Source organism: Lepisosteus platostomus, chromosome 3 (genome assembly GCF_059453375.1).
Source record: "Lepisosteus platostomus isolate fLepPlt1 chromosome 3, fLepPlt1.hap1, whole genome shotgun sequence".
In the NCBI taxonomy this organism is placed as follows: Eukaryota; Metazoa; Chordata; class Actinopteri; order Semionotiformes; family Lepisosteidae; genus Lepisosteus; species Lepisosteus platostomus.
The window spans coordinates 3,474,194-3,499,053 of NC_142613.1; the positions used below are offsets into that span (position 1 = coordinate 3,474,194).

General features: G+C 53.6%; 2 protein-coding genes and 1 long non-coding RNA gene across 5 annotated transcripts in view; 1 reads left to right on the forward strand and 2 right to left on the reverse strand.

The window, feature by feature from the left end:
- The first annotated feature begins 6,427 nt into the window (after positions 1–6,427).
- plp2b (proteolipid protein 2b) lies at positions 6,428–20,012 on the forward strand. The gene is made up of 5 exons (XM_088623936.1): positions 6,428–6,940; positions 16,415–16,570; positions 17,560–17,655; positions 18,603–18,699; positions 19,200–20,012. The coding sequence occupies exons 1-5, from the start codon at positions 6,842–6,844 to the stop codon at positions 19,217–19,219; spliced, it is 468 nt and encodes a 155-aa protein (XP_088480062.1). The 5' UTR covers positions 6,428–6,841; the 3' UTR covers positions 19,220–20,012.
- On the reverse strand, positions 8,035–9,334 carry LOC148674118 (uncharacterized). The gene is made up of 2 exons (XR_015934582.1): positions 8,654–9,334; positions 8,035–8,347 (listed from the first exon to the last, which is right to left on the reverse strand). It is a non-coding gene; the product is annotated as an uncharacterized LOC148674118 (long non-coding RNA).
- Positions 20,013–20,892: 880 nt separating the features above from the next.
- prickle3 (prickle homolog 3) overlaps positions 20,893–24,860 on the reverse strand; it is a 43,054-nt gene continuing 39,086 nt past the window's right edge. For all 3 annotated transcript variants that reach the window (XM_088623891.1, XM_088623890.1, XM_088623892.1), the window contains one exon: positions 20,893–24,330. In XM_088623891.1, the coding sequence (XP_088480017.1) occupies positions 23,846–24,330 (485 nt within the window). In that variant the 3' untranslated portion in view covers positions 20,893–23,845. The remainder of the gene's footprint in view (positions 24,331–24,860) is intronic.

A 24,860-nucleotide genomic window follows, 5' to 3' on the forward strand; every position in this document is an offset into this window, starting at 1 on the left:
AAGACAAGTAAGATTCTTCGGCTGCGTCACACAAGCGACGACCAGGGTTCCACCGAGACGCTGGCAGGGAAGCCCTAATGCCTGGCGCCCACAGGTGCTCCGTCAGCAGTGTGCCTACTGGCAACAGCAGTGCCCGGACACCACTCACCGGCCAGGAGACCTCGGGCCCACAGTCACAGGAGGCTGAGAAATGGGGTTTCTGAAGAGAGTTCGGGAGGGATGTCCACAGCCCACTTCGATCAGCCTCAGCTGTCTGTAAGATGCAATGACTCCTGACGTCATTTCCTCTCCTAAAACACTATAAATACTGTACGGGACCCCCTTCTCTCCCTCATGCATGTCTTTCTGCCCCCCTCCCCCCTCTGCAGCTGCCCCTGGGTCACTCCCCACTCTGCAGGGGGGGGTCCCAGCCTCCTTGTCCTCTGCCCAGGATGTCAGCCCTCAGCCAAGCGGGCTGAGACAAATTGTGTTGTGACTAAAACAGTCCATAATCCTTCCAGCACGCTAAATTCTTGGATGCTGTTATTCCCAGTCAAAGCCAGTTTGTCACCTCCGGCCCGAATCTCGCAGTGAGGTTGCAGATGACACAAGATCAAGAGTCTGCGAACCCACGGGCTCCAGGGGCGTGTGCAACAACCGTAGGAGCAGGCGCAAAAACAAACATTCTTCCTGTTGCCTGAAGGGTAAGTGTTGTTTGGCATCGGGACCAGATCTGCTGGTTGTCTGCCTGTCGGGCTGGGGAGGTGAGAGACAGCAAGCAACTGAGAACGTGTCGCTAACTGTAAAAATATGTAAATGATGTAAAATCGTTAAATTACAGTAAAGCCTGCTGAAGTTCATTCCTGTGTGCTTGTTGAAAGTCACCACACCTCCCTTAAATAAGAAATCGAATCCCAGAATTCCCACACCTTCTGGAATCAGAACAGCTCCCGATCCTACTGGGGGAGGAAACTCAGCAGAGCCGCAGCCCAGTGTGTCAGCTCCTGTCTCAGCCCGAGAGACGGAGAGCGAGAGAAAGGCTCTCAAAAAGTAATGAAGTCACTGTGCTGAATGTTGGTCATATTTATTAAGACTTCTTTGGCAACCCTGCAACTCTATGAATCACTGGTCAGGCCAGTACAGCTCTTAGAACTTCTAGATTTTGTACAGTCTTGCTGAGGCCAAAGCAGAGTGTTCTCTGGCCCAAGAGTGCGGAGGAATTAAAAGAATATTCTGCCAGAGCAGCACAGCTATTCCTGTCCTTTCGGCACTGTGGTGTGAGTTCAAAGCTGGGGGCTGGGTACTGTGGGGCTTGCTTTTGACACCTGCTGCCTAAGATGCCTCTGGCCACCTCAGAGAGAGAGGGCAGGGCCCACAATCTCACTCTCACGCGCTCTTTGACCTGCCTTGTGCAAGGAGCTCTTTCTTTGTCAGGGTTAATTAAAAAAAAAAGAAGCTTTTTCTCCTTCGTCTGCAATGTACTCGTCAGCTCACATGGTGGAGGTAGGCCGGCGCAGTGGACAGGGGCTCTAGCACTGGTAACTACAAGGTTGCGGGTTCGAATCCTGGTTTGGGGGGCTGCTGTGGTGCCCTTCAGCAGGGATCTCCACATGGATCTCCCCAGAGTGGAGAGAAGGAATGGAAAAGTTGTTCAGGGGCTTTGGATCCAAGCATCAGCAGAGCAGTCTGGGCTCCTGCAGGACTGGCAGTGTGCAGCAAGTGGCACTGAATCCTTACTTTCACTGCATCCAAGAATGGAAACAAGAGCAGGGGGGATGGCGGTTGGGACCTCTGCCTCGCATTTCCGAGACTCCGAGATCCATTCCTTGTGTGCTGTCTGTGTGGAGTTTGCATGTTCTCCCCTGGTTCGGATGGGGTTCCTCGTGGTTCTCTGGTTTTCTTGCGCGGTCCAAAGACGTACGGGCAGGGTGATCGGTTTTGGGGGAAACTGGCCCGGGAGTGAGTGTGTGGTGGACTGGCGTCCTGTCCGGGGGGTACCCTGCCTCGTGCTCGTTGATTGCTGGGATAGGCTCCGGCTCTCCCACGGCCCTAAAGTGGATGAAGTGGAAAGAAGATGGATGGAAATAGGAAAACAGCACCTGGCGTCAGGCACCTGATTTTATCGACAGTGGGGACTGGATCCATTTTGATCCGGTGTGGAATCTCCAATGATAGGGCGGGGCTGCCTGCTGAGACAGCACCAGCTGCGTCTCTCAGTCCGCTGCAGAGATCCTGATCCTGATTCACCTCGGCCATGGGATCCGAATCCAGCCTCGCACCCTGCTCGGCTACTGCGTCGCCAGGGGGCAACGTGCAATGATACACAATCATACACAATGATACCGCACCATGATACACAATGATACTGCACCATGATCCACAATCATATCGCATCCTGCTGCCGATTGTCCAAAAACCGAGCTTCTGCTTCCACTGTTATGAAAAAAGGATTGAGGCGTTTATGTTGATACAACGTTTGCACCTCCTAGACCATTGGTGGAGGCAATAAAAAAGTCGAATTGAATGTCATGATCTTCTAGTTAAAAGCCTGGAATGGACCTCAAGCTCAAATGCAATGCACTAGAATGATGGGTACAGGTTTGGTCTCCATGTTATTGATGAAATATTGCTGCTCTGGAACTGGTCCGGAGGAGAGCAGCAAGGACACATTCAAGGACCTGGAGGAATGTCCCGCACCGACAGGCTGAAGGAACTCAGCCCCTTTAGTCTTGAGCCCAGAAGCCTACGGGGGGGGACGTGACTGGAATATTTTAAGTTCCTGCAAAGGAACGAGTAAAGGTTTATCCCAGGCAGAAAAGAAAAGGGACACAACGTTTCGGGTGAGGAGCCTCCTTCGGGCGTCGAGTATTGAACCGATGATGGAGGTATTCTGTCCTCAAAGGCACTGACAACGCCGACACAGAGGCACTTCTTCAGAACGATCAGTGACACGCGAAGCAGGGGGACACAGGTGGAGGTTGTGGCATGCCTGTGCCCAGAAGGTGGTAGGGGGGTGGAGCAAGCCGCCCGGCCAGGTTGCTGAAGCTGATACCCTGGTATCTTTCAGTAAAGGTCTGGATGAGATCCGGGGATCCATCAATCGCTCGCTAATGAGCTAGCCAGCTGGGGCAAGGGGCTGCTCTGGTGTGTAGCTGCGGTTGTGCGCCCATGGCTAAGGGACGGAGGCCAGTGCAGACAGGAAGTGCGACACCAGGGGTGAAACTAGCGAGGAGTGACGCCCAGACACAAGGCGGAAGCCGTTAGCCGTTTGCGACAGGAAGCCAGGCGGTGGGGACGCGTCGGCGGCAGCCGCCCGAGCAGCAACAGCGCCTGTTGCCATGGCCACGCCGGCCGTCGCCACAGCAAAGACGCGTCCCACGCGTTCGCGGCGGGGCGCCTTTCCCTCCACCCACGCCATCATACTGCACCATGACACACAATGATACCGCACAATCATACACAATCATACACAATGATATCGCACAATCATACACAATCATACCGCACAATCATACACAATCATACCGCACCATGACACACAATGATACCGCACAATCATACACGATCATACACAATGATACCGCACAATCATACACAATCATACCGCACAATCATACACAATCATACCGCACCATGATACACAATCATACCACACCATGACACACAATGATACCGCACAATCATACACAATCATACACGATCATACACAATGATACCGCACAATCATACACAATCATACCGCACCATGATACACAATCATACCACACCATGATACACAATGATACCGCACAATCATACTGCACCATGATACACAATGATACCGCACCATGATACACAATCATACTGCACCATGATACACAATGATACCGCACCATGATACACAATCATACACAATCATCCCACACAATCATACACAATCATGCACAATCATACCGCACCATGATACACAATGATACCGCACCATGATACACAATCATACACAATCATACACAATCATGCACAATCATACCGCACCATGATACACAATCATACACAATAATACCGCACCATGATACACAGGCCACAGTCTGCACAGATGAGAGCACCCTACCACTCTCCCCAATACCTGCTGACAACAGCCCATACCTCCCCCTACCTGCTGATAATACACCCCATTTCTCCCCAATACCTACTGATAATACACTCCATAACTCCCCCATACCTACCAATAACACACCCCATAGCTCCCCTATACCTGCCAATAATATTCACTGGAGCACCCCCAGGAAATCCATGAAAACTGTGGAGAACATGCGAACTCCACACAGACAGTTTCCCAGGTAACCAGTACTTGCTCAGCAGTCTTGGGTTCGATCCTGGCTGCAGGCCTCTGTCTGTGTGGAGTCTGCACGTGAGCCCCTGTTTTGGTGTGGGTTCCGACCGGGGGCTCCGGTCTCCTCTCAAAGACGCGCGGACTCGCGGGACGGAGAGCAACAGGACACTGCCCCTCCCACATTTACTCCTTTCCCATTTTAAACCCCTCAGGAAGCGCGCCGATAGTTTTAGCGGCCACACAGACAGCACCCTTAAGTATCTGGGAGACCCCACCCCTGAGCCTAGTCACCCCCTCGTCACCTCTGAACACTGGGGACTCAGGGCCTCGCAGCTGGCGGGGAGAAGCACTCGTTTTTCAGCATTTCGCCGAAAACAAAATATACTGATGGAAAAAAGAGCCGCAACATCTTCTGGAATGAGAATACGAGAGTTATAGCTTCTGTACTTTCACAGAACAGACGTCCATGTGCTTTAACCCCTCTGACCAGCAACACAGCTGGTGCAGTGAGGCATTGCAACTTGCCAATCACAGGAGAGCTCGTTAGGTGCACTTGTACCCAACGAGGTCCAGGTGGAACAGTGCCTGATCAGGTCACCTTTAAAAAGGCCTTAATTCACAGCTTAGGTCACTGCAAGGAAAAGGCCACACTCAGTCAGTTTTCTGTGCATCCCATAATGCCTCGGATGTCACCAGGAGCCAGGGAGAGGGCCACTGGCATGCTGCAGGCAGGCCTGTCATGTCCCAGCGGAGCCAGACACTATGGAGTGAGCCGCTCCACTGTGTCCCGACTGCAGAGAAGGTTCCAGCAGACCGGCGGGACAGATGATCCGGTCCCCTCGAGTGACCACACCAGAGCAGGACCGACACATCGGACCGGTCCACCTGAGAGCTCGTTTCAGATCTGCCACCCGCACTGCTGCTGAACCAGCAGACACAGTGCCCCCTCAGTGACAGGACAGAGAGGCTCCACGCTGCCGGACCCTCTGCTCACACCTCCTAGACGCCACACCCCACTGGACAGGGGCTGCGCTGGACTGGTCAGCAGTGGCGTCGGGTCCTCCTCACGGATGAGTCCCTCCTCAGCCTGTCCCACACAGACGGGAGGCCCAGAGTGTGGAGGAGGAGGTGTACTGTATGTATTACAATATCATTAAATTGAAATCTAAGAGCTTTATTGGCATTAGTTACAGTTTGCATGTATTGCATTACAGTAAACGGCAGCAATATAACAGAATTACTTCTTCTTCTTCTTCTTCTTCTTATTATTATTATTATTATTATTATTATTCCGCTCCGAGAACGCCAGGTGCAGCCTCGCGCTACACGCACGCACGCAGTTCGCAGCCCGGGGTCTGCGAGGCGAAGGGCTCGAGGCGGCACGAGCCCAGCGCTGCGGGCTCGCGCGACACGGCCTCGTGATGCTCTCCCCCGCCCCGGCCGCGGTTTCCCTGGCGTTTCTGTCGAGGGATTTCTCCCCCCGTTACTTACAGTCGGTAAATCGTCAAAAAGCCGTTAAATGCAGCGTATTCTGATGAATTATTACTTTTTTCGTGTGTATTTGTAGTGAACCAGGCTGGGGGAGAACGAGCTGTATTGGCGAGTTTTATGAAACGAGTTGAAGAAATCTGTTCTCTCCGGCTGGTACGAGCACCGACTCCTGCTGACGAGTAGGAGTCAGGTTTCAGACGAGCCTCAGGCGGCGGAGAACTCGTAGACCGTACGAGGACGCGGGGATTCATTGCTCGGTGAAGTCTTATCTAGGACACTCTTCTTTTTTTCAGCATGGAATAAACCTATTACTTGTTCCTTTGCAGCCTACGCATGCTGACGCAGCTCCCCACCTGAAGGCTCATCTAGTCTTGTACTCGAATTCTCTAACTCTAGACTGCTACTCGCTGGGGTCAGTGAGCTCGAACACAAAACCCAGACTGCCGCCAGTCGCGCAAAAAGCATCATTACTGGACGCAACCCGGGGCTGCCCGCTTCATTCCCACAAATTCCATTTCTTCATTCCCACAAATTCCATTTCCTCCCTCCGCCGCTACACCGAGCAGCGCGGCGCGCGGCGCGCGGCCGTCCCCCTCTCTCTCTCTTTCGAGGGAGGGCGCGCGCGAGAGGAAGAGCGAGCCGTCCGGCGCGCCCCACCCTTCCGTCTCGAGCTCGGCTCCAGCAGAGCCCCGCTACCTGACCGCAGGGCGCGCGCTCCGAGTCCTGCCAGCGCCCGTGTCCGCGCGCTCCGCCGAGGAGACCCGACGCAGCTGCAGAACCAGCTACAGTTGACATATATACACACACACACAGATCTCTTCACATGGAAGTGTGACCTTTCGCTCGGAGCTACGTAGAGGATTGTACTCAAGCAAAAAAAAAAACGACAACAGCATTTTTTTCGAGTTTCGACCCAGGACGTAAGAGGAGGAACAGTTAGCAGACGGCTTCTCGCTGCTTTCGAACACTGTCCGTGCTGACATCTGCCGCTCTGTTTGAAAAGTTTTGCACTTGCTGATCCACACCGCTCTCATTCGAGTCTGCGGGAAGTCGGTCGGAATGGCAGACACGGAGGCTGGGAGCCCGGCCGGGAGCGCCGTGGCGAGGCTGAGAGCGTACATTCGGACCCGCAAAGGAACCATTCTGGCGGCAGAAATTGTAAGTTGGGTTTTTTCTCTGCTCTCGGGTCCGCTGTGTGCGGTGCGGAGTGCTGACGCGCGTGGAGACGCGGCTGGAGGAGCGCACGCGAGCCCCTGCGCTGAAACTCGCGACGTGTCGGGAGGGTGAGGGCTGAGGCATGTTCTAAAAACGCCAACAAGTGTCTTAAAAGACCCGGCGCCGAAGATTGCCCCCCAGCGTCCCTTCGGCTTTCCTCTGGCACCTGGGCGGCCGGCGGCGCGTGGCGGGTGCACGCAGCAAAACCCGCCGCGCGGCAGTCTCGCTCGGGGAGAGCCCGCGGTCGCCGTGGAAAACACGCGCGGCAGAGGGGCTGCTCTCGGGGCCCTCGCGCTGGCGACGGGCTCGTTTTCACGGACGCATCCGGGCTTGAGCGCCGACAGCACCGGCAGCGCGGACAGGAGGGGCGGGTCTGCTGCGTGGGAGCTGTGCACACACGCAGCGAGCTCGGCGCAGATTTGCCCGGAAACCACTTTCGCCGGCAGCGCAGAAGTCCACAAATAAAATCGGTCATTACCCTCAAAACCCTTAAACGGCACACTTTCACTTTCGCGTGTACCCGCTCCTGGGTGTTTTTTTTAGATGTTATAACTGCAGACGTGTCGAGTGTTCTACTTCGGCGCCGTGATGAATGACAGAATGTCCTGCAGAGCGGAGCCGCGCACTTTTAACAAAACAGTTCGACAGACGGTGTTTTCCGGAAACTGTCGAAACAGCCGCCGCTCCTTCCGAAGCGACTTCGAATTTCCTGGAGCGCTCGTGGGCTTCCTTCTGCCTGCTCGCGCCGCGGGAGCGAGGCTTGCGCTTTCCGCGTGCGAGGACCGGGGTTCGGCCCAGCGCTGAGCTGAAACAGTTTCTTGAGACAGGACTGACGCCCCTCGGTATCTGTTATCCCACCCGCCCCTCCTCTTACCCAGGGCCTTTGCTGAACAGGCGCTATAACGTACTTAAAGTACTATAACTATATAGCTTTATAGTTTATATACTATAAACTATAAAGCAGGCTGTGGCTGATCATGGTGCGCTTTCTCTGTTTGAACTAATGCTGTTGCTCTCTGTATCAGGAATGACGTTCGTTGACAGCAGATACTCCTTTTAATTATAGTTTTTTAAAGTTTTGATTCGAACATCATGAATGCAAAAAAGGTGACAAAATACGGAAACAGATACAGAAATAGACACTTCGCAGCCAGAGGAATTCACAGTTATGAAAGCTGAAAATTACGCTTTTTACACATTTCCATTGTGTAAGATCTGCAGATTCTCGTCTGGAGAGACGTCCCGAACTCGCGTGTCACTTTCTGGCGACATTATCATCCAGGCCGAGATCTTGGGCTGCTGGGATTCGACATTTTGTTCTGTATATCAGAAATTTCGATAGTGGAAAAGCTGTTGAAATCAAAATGAACACTTAACTCCCTTTTTTCCCCCCTACCGGCACGTTCTGGGCTCCAGGCGTCACTGATATTGGGACAGACGCAGCGATTAGTTGGTAATCAAAAAGGGGTGAATATTTTACACCTTTGTTTTTTTTAAGCAACAGATTTGTGCAAGACAGACTTGTGTTAACTCCGGGGCTCAAACTCTAGGGAGGGTGAAGACTTCAAAATGGTGACACGGGAGACGCAGCCGCGTTCAGACCCTCACCACCGACCGAAAAGGTCAATAAAAAAGAAATGTGCCGGAACGTCTAACCTGGTAAATATTTCCAGAAGGAGGTCTGTTCGCCGGCACCAGTCCAGGGGTCCCCCGCTGCGGAGAGCCCCAGCACAGCTCGTCTTGCAGGGCACCCCGGGTCCCCTGTGTCCTAAAGACCAGGAAGACTTGCGGGATCCCGATCAGCGAATCACGTCTGCCGTTGAATGCAGAGAAATATGTCCCCGGGAAGTGTCTGCGGGCCTTTGTTTCTAGTGATCTAGTGAAAATACGGAGTTGAAGTTCAGTTGGTCCAGGTCTTTACAAACTGTTGATTTCATGGCTGGTTATAAAAAAAAAACAGCTGCTGAACAGGGGCTCCCCAAGAGCAGGGTTGGGGATTCCAGCGGTTTGGGGGGCAAAGGAACCCCAAGACACCCCAGCCCTCTCGACTGACGGGGAATCTGCTCTGGGCGGGGTGTGACCAGTGAAATGACTCCTCTGGTCATGTTGGGATTTGGGTCTGGAAAAGTCCCACTGTCCGGGTGTTTCCCTGTGCTCTGTGGGCGTTGTGTTTTTGGAAAGGGAGCAGTGTGGGGGTGTGTGCCCTGCTGCAGGCATCCGAAGTCTGGGGGCGGGGTGTGTCCGTGCTGGATCTGATGTCAAGCAGAAGGCGAGAGGACTCTGTGTGTGTGTGTGTGTGTGTGTGTGTGTGTGTGTGTGTGTGTGTGTGTGTGTGTGTGTTTAGAAGTAAGAGAATTACTTCTAAATAGAATTCTATTTTTTGTTTTGTTCCATGTTAATTTTATTATTTTTATTTGCTTTGGCAACAGTGATTGTACCCATCGGTCATGCTAATAAAGCACCTTGAATTGAATTGAGAGAGAGAGAGAGACTCCTCTGTGTGTGTGTGTGAGAGAGAGAGAATTCTATATTACTAAGAGTAATTCTAATATAGAATTACTTCTATATTACTTAATCTATATTAAGAGAATTACTTCTAAATAGAATTACTTCTATTTTTTGTTTTGTTCCATGTTAATTTTATTATTTTTATTTGCTTTGGCAACACTGATTGTTCCCATCGGTCATGCTAATAAAGCACCTTGAATTGAATTCAGAGAGAGAGTGACTCCTCTGTGTGTGTGTGTGGGCTGCTGTAGCTTAAACCTGTTTCTGTAAATACGCAGACGGACTCCGGAGGCGAAAAACATTTCTGTAATCTGCTCCCGGTCGAGCTGATTCTCGAGCACGAGTGTTTGATTCCATTCGATTTGTTCGAAGGTTTTGTGTTTTGCATTGCGTTTATTCAGCATTAGAGTTCTCCAGCATCCCAGAGTGCTTTACGTACATATAGAAGGAGGACCCAGTTCATTCACCCCAGCTGGGAGACGCACAGAGGCCGATCTGCCCCAGCAGAACAGTGACCAAAGAGAAATGACTTCATCAGCTGAATGAAGGGAGAAGCTCAGGGAGGCCGGATTGTTCGGACCCGAGTGGGATTCAGTCGGGACACCGGGACTGATCCTGCTGCTGTCCCAGGCAGCCCTGGGATCGCTACCGTCCGGCAGCCGAGCTCCTGTGTGACAGCGGGGGGCGGGGGCAGCCCTGGGGCTGTTTTCACAGTTGGCTGTGAGGAGAGAGTGTGAAGTTGTGTGGGCCGACTGTGACTAACTGCTGGCCTTAACCACCAGGCCCCACTGTCAGACAGCCCACTGCAAGCTGCTGCTAGGGCTCTGGCAGAGAGGAAGTCCACCGGCTCTTTTTGTTAACAAAATTAACTTTATCTCATTATTATCACCTCCTCTCTCCTCTCCCTCACTCCTCTCTCTTCTCTCTCCTCCTGTCTCTCCCTCACTCCTCTCTCCTCTCTCTCCTCCTGTCCCTCTCTCTCCTGTCTCTCCCTCACTCCTCTCTCTCTCCTGTCTCTCCCTCATTCCTCTCTCCTCTCTCTCCTCCTGTCCCTCTCTCTTCTGTCTCTCCCTCACTCCTCTCTCTCTCCTGTCTCTCCCTCACTCCTCTCTCTTCTCTTTTCTCTCCTCTCTCTCCTCCTGTCTCTCACTCACTTCTCTCTCTCTCTCCTCTCTCCTCTCTCTCTTCTCTCTCTCTCTCCTGTCTCTCCGTCACTCCCTCACTTTATCTCACAGTAAACATCTCACACTCTAACAATCCACACAATCTCTACAGTACGCCACTGTCAGAGCCTTCTCCTGCAGGGTCATTGTGCTTTATCAGTCAGAGCAAGGGGACGCTGGGGCTGCATCTGCACAGTGTCTGTGCCTCTCTCCCTGTCCCAGCTCTGAAACTGCGATCCTCCCAGTCTTTTGCAGGAGCCCAAAGGAACACAGTTTTTCCTCCTTAGTCCCTGTACAGTTCCCACTGTCCCTTCCAGCTCCCTTGTCCCTGCAGAGGGACGTCAGCCTCGCTTCCGGGGTGGGGAGGAAGTGGCGGCTGGCTCCGCCCACAGGAAGGGCTTTCCCAGCAGGGATCGGCGGCGCAGAGTTCCCCCTCCCTGCCGGGCCGGCGGCGGCTCCGTTTAAAACCAGCCGCACCGGGAACGGGAGGAGGCAGACGAGCAGTGGAAAACCCGGGACAAGTGCCTCCTTCCCTGCGGCCGCCGCGCTCCGCCTGTGGAAAAGCACATCTCCCACGAGGCCGCCTGACTCGCCGCCTGTATATTTAGACCTCTGCGAATCCCTGAAGGGCCGAGAAACTATTTTAGAAGAGGACATTCCAGGCCATACAGGGAATTGCACGTCATGTATACATACGCTCCCCAGCGATCGCAGACTGGACTCCCACGTGTGCCCCCCAGACCGCCGTCGGAGCAGGGGGGCCTTCTAGGTGTGTATTCATAGATCCCGATATTCAGAGAGCAGTAGAGGCCCCAGAGTGTCCGTCAGGAACTGCACTCCGACAGGGAATGAAAGAAACTGGCCTCACGGCCCCCCTTCGCAGGAGCGTTTCAGGATTCGCGAGAGCGCGGGATGTAAGGCACGGGCAAACGGCACCTGTGGGGGAACACGCAAGCTCCGCGCAGAAGGTACCCCGGCACGGAGGGGAACCTGGGGGCTCCGAGGCGTCACCCCCTGCTGGGTGACGCGCCCTTGTGCCGTCTGCCTTGCGCTCATCATGAAAGACATGGAAACCACTCGGGTTCTGTAGTGTCAGCAGTTCTTTCCATTGTTTTGCTCGGTCCCGTCCGCCTGAGCCGCCTGAAGTGTTTTGAGAGGGAAGTCCCAGAGGTGCGATCGGGATATACGGCTCCCCTTGGCACATTTCTCCCGCGCCAGCCTGGAGTCCAGAGCCGGTGGGGTCAAGGTTCGTGACCTCGGCTGGGTGAATGCTTCACATTCCCAGCCCAGGTGCCGGGTGGAACTGGGAGCTCTTCTTCCAGCCCATTCTGGAATTGCCCGGCCTGTCCTCAGGCTCCAAAAGGGGAACGCAGGGGGTCGCTCGTGGGGCGCGGGGGTCGTGACCTCTCTGTAATGTGATGTCAGATGTGATGTGAGGGACGAGCGAGTAAGGGCAGGTTGAGCAGCAGACATTTCACCGCAGAGACATTCAGCATGCAGAGTTAGCAAAACCACCATGAAACCAAAAGCAATATTTCTGTTGGATTAAAAGAGGTGTGTTCACCAGCCTGCTTGATTGCAATGTCACAGGGCCATAACGCATCACCGGAAGTCTCGTTCTCAATCTCAGAATATGGCAACTCGCGATGTAAATTGGAGGATTTACAAGCTACTGTGTACATTTCACTTCCATTGTGGTTGGAAAGGCACTCATCAAGGCCGGCTCTTTCTAACAGTGAGCTATAAAACTAGTGTTGCAGGTCCCCTTTAAGAAGTGGGCGGGTGATGGGACACACACGTCCCTGTTGCGTGCTGTAGCCCTGTGCTCGCAGGTGACTCACCGACAGGCAGCCGGATCTGGCTGAATGCCCTCGTCTCTAGTCTCTCCAGTCGCTGTGCTGGCGGGGGCAATGTTTTGTAGTTAAACACAGAGCTCAGTGCCAGTCCCGTGGAAAGATCTTGTGTATCCGTTTTTGTTTTTGTTTTTAATTCTGTTTTTGTGGATGGTAGAGTGAGCCTTCTCTGCTCCTCAACAGCTTGTACTAAAACCCTGCCCCCGTGCCTGACCTCTGCAGCTCTTCTCGAAATAGAAAGAGAGCTCTCCTTGTTCCCGGGAGATAGGGACTCCCTGACTGCCTGTTGAAGGATGTGATCCTCTGTCACAGAGCCACAGGCCTGCAAACTCAGGTCCTGTTCCAGCCTGAGAAGTCAATTAAACAATTAACCTCAGTATTTGCTAAATTAGATTAGTATAGTGTTTTCGCCTCGGAGCCTGGTTTAAAATTACACTTTTGCTGCTAATTAAGTAATTAGTAATTAGTAAAGTAATTAGTCCAGCTGAGTATTTCAGAATGTTGGCAGAAGAAGACCCAAAGACACTGGGCCTGCAGGAATTGCGACTGAGACCCCTGGTTTCCGGGGAATAAGGATCGCCTCCATGACTCCGGGTCCGGGAAGCGGAGGTCATCCTGGCCTCCTGCTGCCCTGAACCGTTTGTGGGTGAAGATAATTAGTGGCAATCGCGCTAATGAGCGCTGAACCTCACGATAAGCGTTATAATAATTAATCTAATTGAATTACGGGCTCCACTTGTGCACTGAAAAGAAAAATCACGCCGTGGTTCTGCCCAGGAGTTCCTGGAAGGTCTTAGGGTCCGGCTGGCATCTAGCAGAGCTCCCACAGGAAGGAGGATTGTAGGAATATTCGGATCCTGGAGGATGCCTGGCAGCCAGGAATTCATAAAAATTCCCTCATCTCCGTCCAAGCCCTGCAGCATTTGCAGGAATAGCCAGGAGCGAAGGGAGTGGTCAGTGGAGGTGGCCGCTGGCCGGTGTTGGAGACTCGCAATGTCCTCTCGGCGCCCGCTGGCAGATCGAGGTCACAGAGGGTTAAAACAGAGTTGGGCTTTTTCCCAAACTCTCCCCACGCTCCGAGGCGCCGGACCTGAACAGCGCTTCATTGTGGGGCTTGTGTACAGAGCCTGCCTGTGCCAGTCTCTCTTTCTGTGGAATAATGAGCCCTTGTACCGGCGCCGCAGCCCGACCGGGCCGGAGCAGTAACCCCCCCACCTCCGCTCGGCCGCCGCACGCTGGAGCCGGACTCACACCTCGCTGACGAGATGTTTCCTCACCCGATCCCGACAGCCCTCGGCGTCTGCAGACAGACTGAGGACAGCCACACACAGGGCGGGGTCAGCGCTGCCCTTGCCGTCCCCAGCCCTGAACCCACCGGCGCTGGCGTACCTTGCAGGGAGGTAGAGTCTGGTTTTCGGTTGCTGTCCCTCTGCCTCCTTTCCCGGTCCAGAGAGTGTGCGGCTTGCACAGCAGTTCTGAGCTGCCTCAGATTGTGGGGACTTCAAACCTGTTACTTTATCTGGAGGGAAATGCATGAGAGGTCACAGAAATGCAGTTTCCCTTTCACTTCTGGAGGACAGTGTGGATAAGAGCTGGGAGCTCAACAAAGCCCGAAGCGTGTGAGACAGCTGGGCTCCTGGAGTCTCCTCCGTTCTGCCAGCGCAGCGTGATTTATGTTAAGTGCTTGTACACTGACGCCGACTTTCCGAACACAGCTGTAGAGCAAGCTGTCAGGCTGCAGATTTGACCGGGCGCCAGCAGGGGCCTGTTGTGCTGCACGCTGCAAGCACAGTCCTCCGTCGGAGCTCAGCCTCAGCCTTGCGGCATGAGGTTTGTGGTCTGAGGTTCTGTAGGTGACTGCTGGGGCTGACACCTGCACGCGGCTTGCACAGCACCGACTGACGTCCGGGTGCGCGGCTCTGGGTGTGTATCGATGTCGGGGCGCCCTGCACACCGCTGCTGTGAGATCACGCTGGCGATAACATGGCCGCGCGACCGCTGCGCGTCACGTGGTGCAGGCCAGACCGCGCCGCAGTCTCACCCAGGGCCTCTCCTTCCCGGCCGACAGACGGATGGGAAAAATTGGTGTTCAGAGCTTACAGAAACCTGCAGGGCCAAGAGGTGTCTCTTTCTGTGGTTGGGTTCGATCCCTATGAATGCGACAGAGGGACGAATGTGTTAGGGGTTGTTTAGCGTTAACTGAGAGTGGTGCAAACCCCCCCCACACACACACAGACACAAACTTTCCTGAGGAATGAGCCAGGAAGCTGTTGCACATAAGTAGCTGGGGGGGCGGATGAGAGAATGCGAGAGAAACGAGCAGAGGGAAGTCCACAAGGCGAGATATATATTCATACACAGGAAAGAGGAAGGAGGTCAGATTAGGATCTAACCTTACAGAACCTAATAACTTACTTAGAAACTCAGTCCTGCTCCTCTCTTCAACTGTGCCCTCCCCAGGCTGGTGCACAAGTGATGATCGCAGGACTGTGTGTGTGTGTGTGAGGGGAGGGTCCGTGGGGCAGAAAGCTGAAAGCGGTCCCCGGCAACGTTTCAGATTCTGTCTTCTTCAGAGTCCGTCCAGCTGCACTGGAAGTTGCTTGGCCACCTTTGAGGCTGCTGCCCGAGCACTGTGTGGGGGGGATGCTGGGTAATTTTAGAAGCGTCCACGTTAGCGTCTCTGAAGGGTCTGTGCTAGTGTGTGGTGCTGCACAGCATCACGGTATAGGCGTCAGAGCTCATGAGAAAAATCAGGAAGGGCTGGTTTCCAAACCTGCAGTGAGCATTCGTGCATGTAAGTCTGACTTTAATTTGGGTTAGAACAAATAAAGAGAATTGGGCACACTGCTCGGGGCTGAACAGGTTCATCCATAATGAAATCAGCGCTCCTCTCCTCTGATAAACACGCCTGTCCGGGCCTGTCAGCACGTGTGATGAGCACGTGTGGTGTGCTCATAAGCCCTGTCCAAAAACACTGCCGTTAGATGGCGAGCGGCTTCACAAGCCCCTCACAAATGGAGCCTGGCTGTCTGTGTGGAGCCTGCATGTTCTTCTTGTGTTCATGTAGACTACTGCAGGATGCTCTGGTTAAGAAATGAGTGGGAGCAAAAAATATGCAAATACAGAGCTGTCCCAGGATGTGGATGGGACAGACATGTCCTATAGCTTTCCCCCGACTTAATCACCGTATACGTGTAGTGGGAATGTATCCAGAACAGAAAGGCACGGAATCGTGACCTAAATCCCAGAGCCTTCCTGCCTCTCTAGGGAGGTGCTCTGCCGCACCAGAAATGCAAGCAGGAAATTGCCCTCCCTTATCAAGAGTGATGGCTTTGCCAGATTGCGTGTCCAGAGAGCACGTTTAAAAAAAACGCAGACGTGCTCTTATAAGGGCAAACGAAACGAACGTCTGTCTGACTCACTGCTCTTCTGGCTCACACTGGACTGAAGGAACAGCCTGTCCCAGCTGCCCAGGCGCAGTCAGTGTCACAGGTGTAAACATTCTATCAGATCCCCAAGGATCTAAACTCAGCATTCTGTCAGAGCAAGGATCTGTCAGCTCCCCAAGGATCTAAACTCCCATCAAATCCAGACTCAAAACCTTCTTCTATAGAAGATCCTTTCCTTGACTGGTTCTGTTCTTCACCCCACTGCTCCTACTGTATCCAGTACCCCCATCTACTGTCTCCTCTCATTGTGTATTCTTTTATTGTTGTTGTTGTTGTCGTTCTGTAAAGTGTTTGTGAGAAGCTGCCTTTAAAGGTGCCATATAAAATGAAGTTTATTATTATCATTCAGTAGTTATATATTTATTTTCATCAGCTGTAGTGTACTGGGGTAGTCGGACCCAGCAGACACCTGAGGGAGCTGACAGCTGTTTTGTGTCCCAACAGTTCCTGGGCTTGATCATCCTGATCTGCTACGCAGCCTCCAGGTACGGGGGCTACACCGCCGTGGCCATCTGCGAGATGGTCTTCGCCATCATCTTCTTCGTCATCTTCATGATGGACCTGGACAAGCAGTTCACAGTCCTGCACTGGCCCTGGACCGTGAGTGACACACACACACGCACACGTGTCCACCATTAGGCTTTGATCTACCAGGATTCCAACATGAGGTGAAAGCAAATCCTCATTGTTGGTTTGTCAGGTGTTACAGTCTTTGGACATTTTCTCAGATGTCATCCTCATTTTGTGTACAGACACATGGGCAGCAGTGAAAGACTGGGAGACACATAGTGTAATACACACACATACTGTACACACACACATGGACACAAACACACATGCATACTCGTACAAGGATACTCACACACACACTCAGACAACACAAATGCATGCTCGGTCAAGCACTCATACACACAAACACAAAAACATGCATACTTGTACAAGCATGCTAATACACAGTCACACACTCGTACAAGCATGCTCACACTCACACAAGCCTGTTCATACACTCACACTCGCACAAGCATGCTCATACGCACTTACACACACAAGCTCACACTCGCACAAGCCTGCTGATACAGACTCACACACACAAGCTCACATTAACACTAGTACAAGCCTGCTCATACACACTGACACACACAAGCTCACACTCACACTAGTACAAGCCTGCTCCTACACACTTACACCTGCTCACACACTTACACAAGCATGCTCTTACACACTCACACACACAAGCTCACATTCACACTATTACAAGCCTGCTCATACACACACACAAGCTCACACTCGCATTAGTACAAGCCTGCTCCTACACACTCACGCACACAAGCGCACACTCACACTAGTACAAGCCTGCTCATACACACTCACACACACACAAGCTCACACTCACATTAGTACAAGCCTGCTCCTACACACACCGTCTCACACTCACACTCGCACAAGCATGCTCTTACACACTCACGCACACAAGCTCACACTCACACTAGTACAAGCCTGCTCATACACACTCACACTAGTACAAGCCTGCTCCTACACACTCACGCTCATGCTGTGCCCTCACGTTGTCGCTTCCTTTCCGCCAACAGGATTTCTTCCGGGCCGTCATCGGCGCGGCGCTGTACCTCATCACGTCGCTGATCTGCGTCATTAGCACAGGAGACGGCGCCCGCACCGCGGGGGGGGTGAGTTCCCCGGCATTTCCCTCCCGAGACTCCCTGTTTCCTGGGCGGCACGGTGGCGCAGTGATCAGCACTGCTGCCTCACAGTGCTGGGGCCCCGGGTTCAATCTCTAGGGTGCTGTCTGTGAGGAGTTTGCACGTTCTCCCCGTGTTCGTGTGAGCTTCCTCCCACAGTCCAAAGACATGCTGGTGGGTTCTGGGAAAACTGGCGCTGGTGTGTGTGTGTTTGTTTCTGTGCGTGATGGACTGGCGTCCTGGTCAGGGTGTACCCTGCCTTGCGCCCATTGCTTGCTGGGATAGACTCCGGCTCCCCTGCGACTCTGTTCTGGGAGAAGCAGAGAGATAACGGATGGATGGACTGACTCCACGCTTCCTTGAGAAAACCACGCTCTGTAGCTGTTCAAGAAGCGTCTGGAAAGCCAAGCGACTCTTAACACTAAGCTCTGCATTCATGTGCCGGGTGCTGTTCTATGGTTTTAACATTCTAACGACCACCAGCTGCAGCTCATTCCAGTCTCCCTCTGGGCAACAGGTGCGACGGGGGGTCGCTACAGAAGGTCATTCTTGCCTTCTGCCCTAAGACTGTACAACACATCCACTGTGTGTCTGGGCAGGGGCAACATTGACCTGTTTTTTAACTTAACATAAAACTCTGCTTACATCTGGTTTTTTCCTGTTTACAACTGTTTTTTTGTGCAATATATTTATAATGTGCAATACATCTTTTTGTGTATTGTACTTTCAGGTCTGTTTTTGTATATTTGGTGCTGTGAGCAACTCTGTATAAAGCATGTTTTACTTTCACTGCACTTCTCTCTGACTGTACTGACTGTATTGTATTGTTGTCTTATTGTATCATTTCCTTACACTGTGCTGAGCTGCTGTTGCTCTGCGGTTTCCCTCCCGGGCTCAGTAAGGTATCTGTCTCCCTCTCCCTCGCTGCGCTCCAGGTTTTCGGACTGGTAGCAGGGATCCTGTACTCCTACGACTCCTATCTCAGCTTCCTGTCCCTGAGGGCGTCGCGGCAGCACACTGCGGCCTCCACCGGTAAGACCGACGCGCACGGACGCGGCTCGGGGGGCTCCCCGCTCCTGCTGGCGCCTGCTGAGCCCCCCAAGTTACGGAATTCAGCATAAAACTGGCTCTGTGGCCAAGGGTCTGCGCCTGTGGCTGGGAGGTCGCCGGTTCGAATCCCGCGGCCGGCAGAGGAATTCTACTCCGTTGGGCCCCCGAGCAAGACCCTTCACCCCAACTGCTCCAGGGGCGCCGTATAAATGGCTGACCCTGCGCTCTGACCCCCAGCTTCTCTCCCCGTCTGTGTGTCTCCTGGAGAGCAAGCTGGGGTCTGTGAAAAGACAAATTCCTAATGCAAGAAACTGTATATGGCCAATAAAGTGATCTAACTGGGGCTCATGGGATTCCTGCGCTGGAGCATGCGGGCTGGGGACACGTCCCTGGAAAGTCGGGGTTCAGATCGCCAGGGGGCCCTGCTGCGTGTGCGTGTGCGTGTGCTCAGAGCCTGAGGCCGTCTCCTCTCTGCCCTGCAGGACCCGAGGATGAGGCCTGATCCGCGCCCTCGCTCCCGGATGTCTCCGCGGGGAAGAGAGGCTGGCCGGGGAGCGCCGGGGGACAGGGAGCTGGAAGAAGAGCCAGGGTGGACTCGCGGCGCGGCGCGGGGGGGAGGGGGCGACGGTCAGTGGGCGGTACTGGCCAGGGAAGGGGGGTGGCCAGTGCCCAGCGCTCAGCGCTCATCGCAGAGTGGTCATGGCAGCAGGACTCTGCGTGTTGCAGAAACCAGGACGAGACGAGAGGAGTGTGGCTCAGGGCCAGCTCAAGAACTTCCTTCACTGCCACCCCTCTCTTCTCTCTCTCCTCTCTCCACCCCCTCTCCACCAGTCTCTCTCTCCCTATCATCTCTAACTCTCTCCCTTCCTCCTCTCCATCCCTCTTCCTCCTCTCCACCACTCACCTCTCATCTCTAACCCTCTCCCTTCCTCCTCTCCATCCCCTCTTTCTCTCTCCCTTCCTCCTCTCTCCCCTCAGTCCCTCCTGTGCTTCAGCCTCACTCCGCTCAGCTGGGCTCCTGCTCACTGTTAAAGAGCTTCTGCGTGCGTCAGCTGCAGCCGGGCTCACAGCTCTCTGGACTTCTCTCCCTGCATTTCCAGGCATCTGTCTTCTGCTCTGTAGTGTTTTTCACCAGCTGTGTTTCCCCCTGTGTCACAGAAGAATAGTGCCCCCCGAGTTTCAGGAGCCTAACAGAAGTGTCATCCCGCTGAACATGCTTCGGATTAACTGTGTTTTTGATAAAAAGAAGTGTATGACCAGGTCGGGGAGAACTGTTATTAAAAGGTCCTGAGGGATGTGTGACTCAGTGTCATCTGTTAGCCCTGCGGGCCGAAGTGGACCAGGACACCGGACAAGACCATCACTGCAGGACGGGTCCCGTTTAGAGAGTAGTTGCCCTTTGCCCCCTCCATCTGGGGGTGATGTTATAGGTGCTTGTGGGGACCCCCCCGGGCAGGTGCGCCCCATGATCCCCTTTCTGCCAGGGGCACCCCTGACTGTCGGGAGGTGTAGGAAGCAGGTGAGGCAGAAAACCCAACCCTCAAGAATGCGTGCTTTCTGGGGGAGAGGGGCTGTCCCTGCAGCTGCTGGGACGGCTGGGACGCTGCAGACAGAAGCGATCCAGCCGTAAGGGCTGACGTCATCTCCACAAGCCGGCCGCTCCTGCCATATATGGCCCGAGCTGCCCTCGCCGCCCCTGCAGCCGCGCGGGCGAGAACCCACGGGCGGACGCGCGCACACACGAGGGGTCGCGACCTGTTCCAAACCCAACCGCATCTTCTGCAAAGATGCCATTCAAGCTCCAGTTTAAAAATAAAATTCCGGGGCAACGAACAGAAACAGACCGAAGTCCTGTGGTGAGTTTCAAGGCAGACATGACGAATGAGGTCTCGGCCCGTAACGACTCGTTTGGTTGCCGTCTCGCTGCCAAGACGTCACATCCGTCGTAAGCGGGCCCTTCCGGTCAGGCCATGACGTATGTAGAAAGCGTAGAAAGGACATTATGTAATAATAATAATTGCTTACACTTATATAGCGTTTTTCTGGACACTCCACTCAAAGCGCTTTACAGGTAATGGGGATCCCCTCCACCCCCACCAGTGTGCAGCCCCACCTAGAAATCAAACTAGTCCCGTTTCCGGTACAATACGGACAGATCACCAGGTGACAACTGGAGCAGATAAGCATTTTATTTTTTTTGTGAACGTAAAAGAAAAAAAATATGACAAATACAAAACTTTTTTTAAAAAAAAAGTGGTGGGTCATAATCCCCTCTAGTACTCTAGCGTTCTCGCAAGGTCTAAAGTTTTTTTTTTAAATGAAAGATGTTTTCAACGTGAAGACAGACAGTGAAATCAGACATACAATATCCTGCCATCTGGACACACACACACACACTGTACTAGAATGCTTTACCTGTGACCCACTTTCTGAAGTATCGCACCGTTTTAAAACAAAACACTTGACAACACGGGTTACAAAAAAACACCAATAATAACTGGAAGAATAGGAATCGACGGCCTATATAAAATAATTTAACTGTATAAAATCAGTTTTAACACTGGAACTGACGAGCTCCGTTCTCTGTAACGTTAACTTTGTACATTTTGGTCTTCACATTATTTACACAGCAACAGTTCCACTCACGATATAAAAGGCGTTTTTCTTCAGCTCAGAACACGCTGAACGTGGAAGCGAGCTGGCTCGGGCATAGAGGCGCCGATCAAAGCATCGTCAAAACGCCGCTTTTCCTTCAAGCAACACCCGATTAACGAATGTGAAACCGCCCTTTTACAGAGATTGGGGTTTCCCTGTACTCCGCGATTCACAACTAATCCATTTTTTCCCCCCAATATCACATTTTTGAAAAAGAGTTTAGTCTCCCCCTTGTGGATACGTGCCGCAAGTGCACCCACTGCTGTTCTCCAGGTCGGATCAGCCGCCTGAAACGCCACAAGCACGGTCCTGAAGCGGAGTTAAAAATAGGGGTTCGCTTATATAGGTAGAGACTGACAGCGACCGAGCAGCGAGAGAGGATCTGGAACGAAAGCAGACAAACGCTCAGAACAATAGGTCTAAAAATGTTTTAAGTGTAATACGCCGTTAGCCTGTCTGAATTTATAGCATAGACTGTTCAGTGACATTTCTAAGGACCCAGGAAAACCTTTGATGCTCTTCACTTTCAGACAGCCATCTCCATAAAAAAATCTCTCCTCCTCCTTGGACATCCACGGCCACACCAGCCCGGGAGAACTAGCACACAGCAGTCAGGAGACCAACTGGAAAAACAGAAGTTAAATGCATTCTGCGCCATTGTCGCGGCAACACTGAACATCAACTTTGAAATTTAAAACGCAGGAGGGGAACCACGTCTTTATCCACGGAGCTGCGGTTCTTTAAAAAAAAAACAGCTTAACTACTAACGAGCTAACGAGAGGCAGTTCGACTGAACGGCTCTTCTCATCTGTAGCTTGCGTTCCTAAATTAATTCCCTTACAAAATCACCACTCCATTTGTGCAGGTGTGTTTTAGAAAACAAACGTGGATTTTTGGATATTAGTTATTTTCATTTGGACTTGGGTGAACGTCTCATTCATGGCTGATCTTGACACACTCGAGTGGATGGGAGAGGACTGGGCAGGAGGTGATTTAAGCTGCTGAATGTCAGGTCTGGTGAAAACAGAAAGGAACTTATGAACAGAAGAGCACCTTGTGTGTATCAGCAGAGACACATCTGAGGAGAAGGTGTGTGTGTGTGTGTGCACCAGCAGTGACAGCAATCACAGCAGGAGAAGGTGTGTGTGTGTGTGCACCAGCAGTGGTAGAGCTCACAGCAGGAGAAGGTGTGTGTGTGTGTGTGTGTGTGTGCACCAGCAGTGACAGAGCTCACAGCAGCACAGCAGGAGGTGTGTGTGTGTGCACCAGCAGTGACAGAGCTCACAGCAGCACAGCAGGAGGTGTGTGTGTGTGTGCACCAGCAGTGGTAGAGCTCACAGCAGCACAGCAGGAGGTGTGTGTGTGTGCGCACCAGCAGTGGTAGAGCTCACAGCAGGAGAAGGTGTGTGTGTGTGTGTGTGTGTGTGTGTGTGTGTGTGTGTGTGTGTGTGTGTGTGTGTGTGTGTACACTTGCTTGTGCATCAGTATTCTGGAACACTGTCTTCCTTTATGAATATATACTAAGTCTGCCTGATGTATGTACAGACACATCTTGTATAGAGCACATGTATGCATTGGAGTGGAGCCAATGTAAAGCATCTTCTAAAACAGTCTCAGAACCAAATCTAAATCCAACAAAAAGAACTTTATACTAGACAAACGGTACTAAAACAGCACTTGAAACTAATTTATCACCGATAAGTGTTCCATGTTGGATCATAGTGTCTGCAGTGGTGTCCAGTCCTGGTCCTGGAGGGCCGGTCAGCATGCCTGCAGTGATGTCCAGTCCTGGTCTTGCAGGGCCGGTCAGTGTGTCTGCAGTGGTGTCCAGTCCTGGTCTTGCAGGGCCGGTCAGTGTGTCTGCAGTGGTGTCCAGTCCTGGGCCTGCAGGGCCGGTCAGTGTGTCTGCAGTGGTGTCCAGTCCTGGTCCTGGTGGGTTCGAGGTCAGATTTGACTTTTTGAATCCCCCTCTGTCTCCGTCTCTGCAACACGAAGACAAAAAGAATCCCTGCTCTGGGGTACACTGTGTCTGTAGATGGTGTCCCTGAATTGCCAGCGGCTCCAAGCGCTCGGAGGAGGAATGGAAATGCTGCTCAGTCCTTCCAGAGGCCCAGGATGCCGACTGCGCCGTGGAGAATCCTGTCCTTGCTCAGGGCCGACGCCTCTGTCCCCAGTCTGATTCACAGCACAGGCCGGGGAGCAGCAGGGTGTGACACGCCAACAGGAAACCCCACAGAGATCGAAACAGAAACGGCCATTTCGAGCTCCGCTGGGAGTCAGGGAACCAGCTGCCTAGGTGGTCGCGCTCGAAGGTGGCAACCAGGAGGCACCTCTTTACACAAAGGGCGGTGGGAGTGTGGAACAAGGCATCCGTTCGCTCCCGTTTTTTCGTCCGGAAGCTTTCCTGGCGTTCCGGCGGGCGACCGGTCGGGCTGAGACTCTTCCCCGCGGTGCAGGTGGTGGTGGGGGGTGGTTAGGACACCACACAGCTCTTGTCCTTGTCCTGGCTCAGGCTGTTCGCCCTCCCCCTCCTCCTCAGGCTGGAGCGCAGGCTGCCCCCCCTGTCCCCCTCCCCCTCCCGGTCCCGATCCCGATCCCGGTCCCGGTCCCCGGAGGCCCCGGAGCCGCGGCGGGCCTGGGCGTCCCGCAGCTGGGGGGGCAGGGGGATGGGCTGCCCCAGGAAGTAGCCCTCTTCCTCGGAGTCGGAGGAGGAGGAGCAGGTGGAGCAGGAGTCCTCGTGGCGCCGGCGGGCGGGCCGCAGGGTGAGGGGGGGCGGCGGCGAGCGGCGGCCGGCGGGCGGCGGCCTCTCCCCGCGCCAGTCCAGCGCGTCCAGCCGCGGCCTCTCGCTGCGCGGCTGCCGGAAGCGGCGCTCCGTGGCCAGGTGCAGGGCGGACCCCGAGCCCGGCCGGGCCCGCCCCCCGCGCCGGAAGCTGCGGTGCTGGTACGGCCCGTCCACAGCTACAGAGAGAGGAGCGGGGGGTCAGGGGGTCAGGGGACCCCCGAGGAACTTCACCGGGCGCAGAATTCACTGCCTGGTCTCCCAGTTCCCTGTCCCCATCCTGGTCTTTCCCGGTTCCCCTTTCTCCTGTTCCTGTCCCCATCCTGGTCTTTCCCGGTTCCCCTTTCTCCTGTTCCTGTTCCCATCCTGGTCTTTCCCCAGTTCCCTGTCCCTGTTCCCATCCTGGTCTTTCCCAGTTCCCCTCTCTCCCAGTTCCCATCCTGCTCTTTCCCAGTTCCCCTCTCTCCCTGTTCCCATCCTGCTCTTTCCCAGTTCCCCTCTCTCCCTGTTCCCATCCTGCTCTTTCCCAGTTCCCATCCTGGTCTTTTCCCTGCTCACCTCTCTCCCAGTTCCCATCCTGGTCTTTTCCCAGTTCCCCTCTCTCCCTGTTCCCATCCTGGTCTTTCCCAGTGCCCCTCTCTCCCTGTTCCCATCCTGGTCTTTCCCAGTTCCCATCCTGGTCTTTTCCCAGTTCCCCTCAATCCCTGTT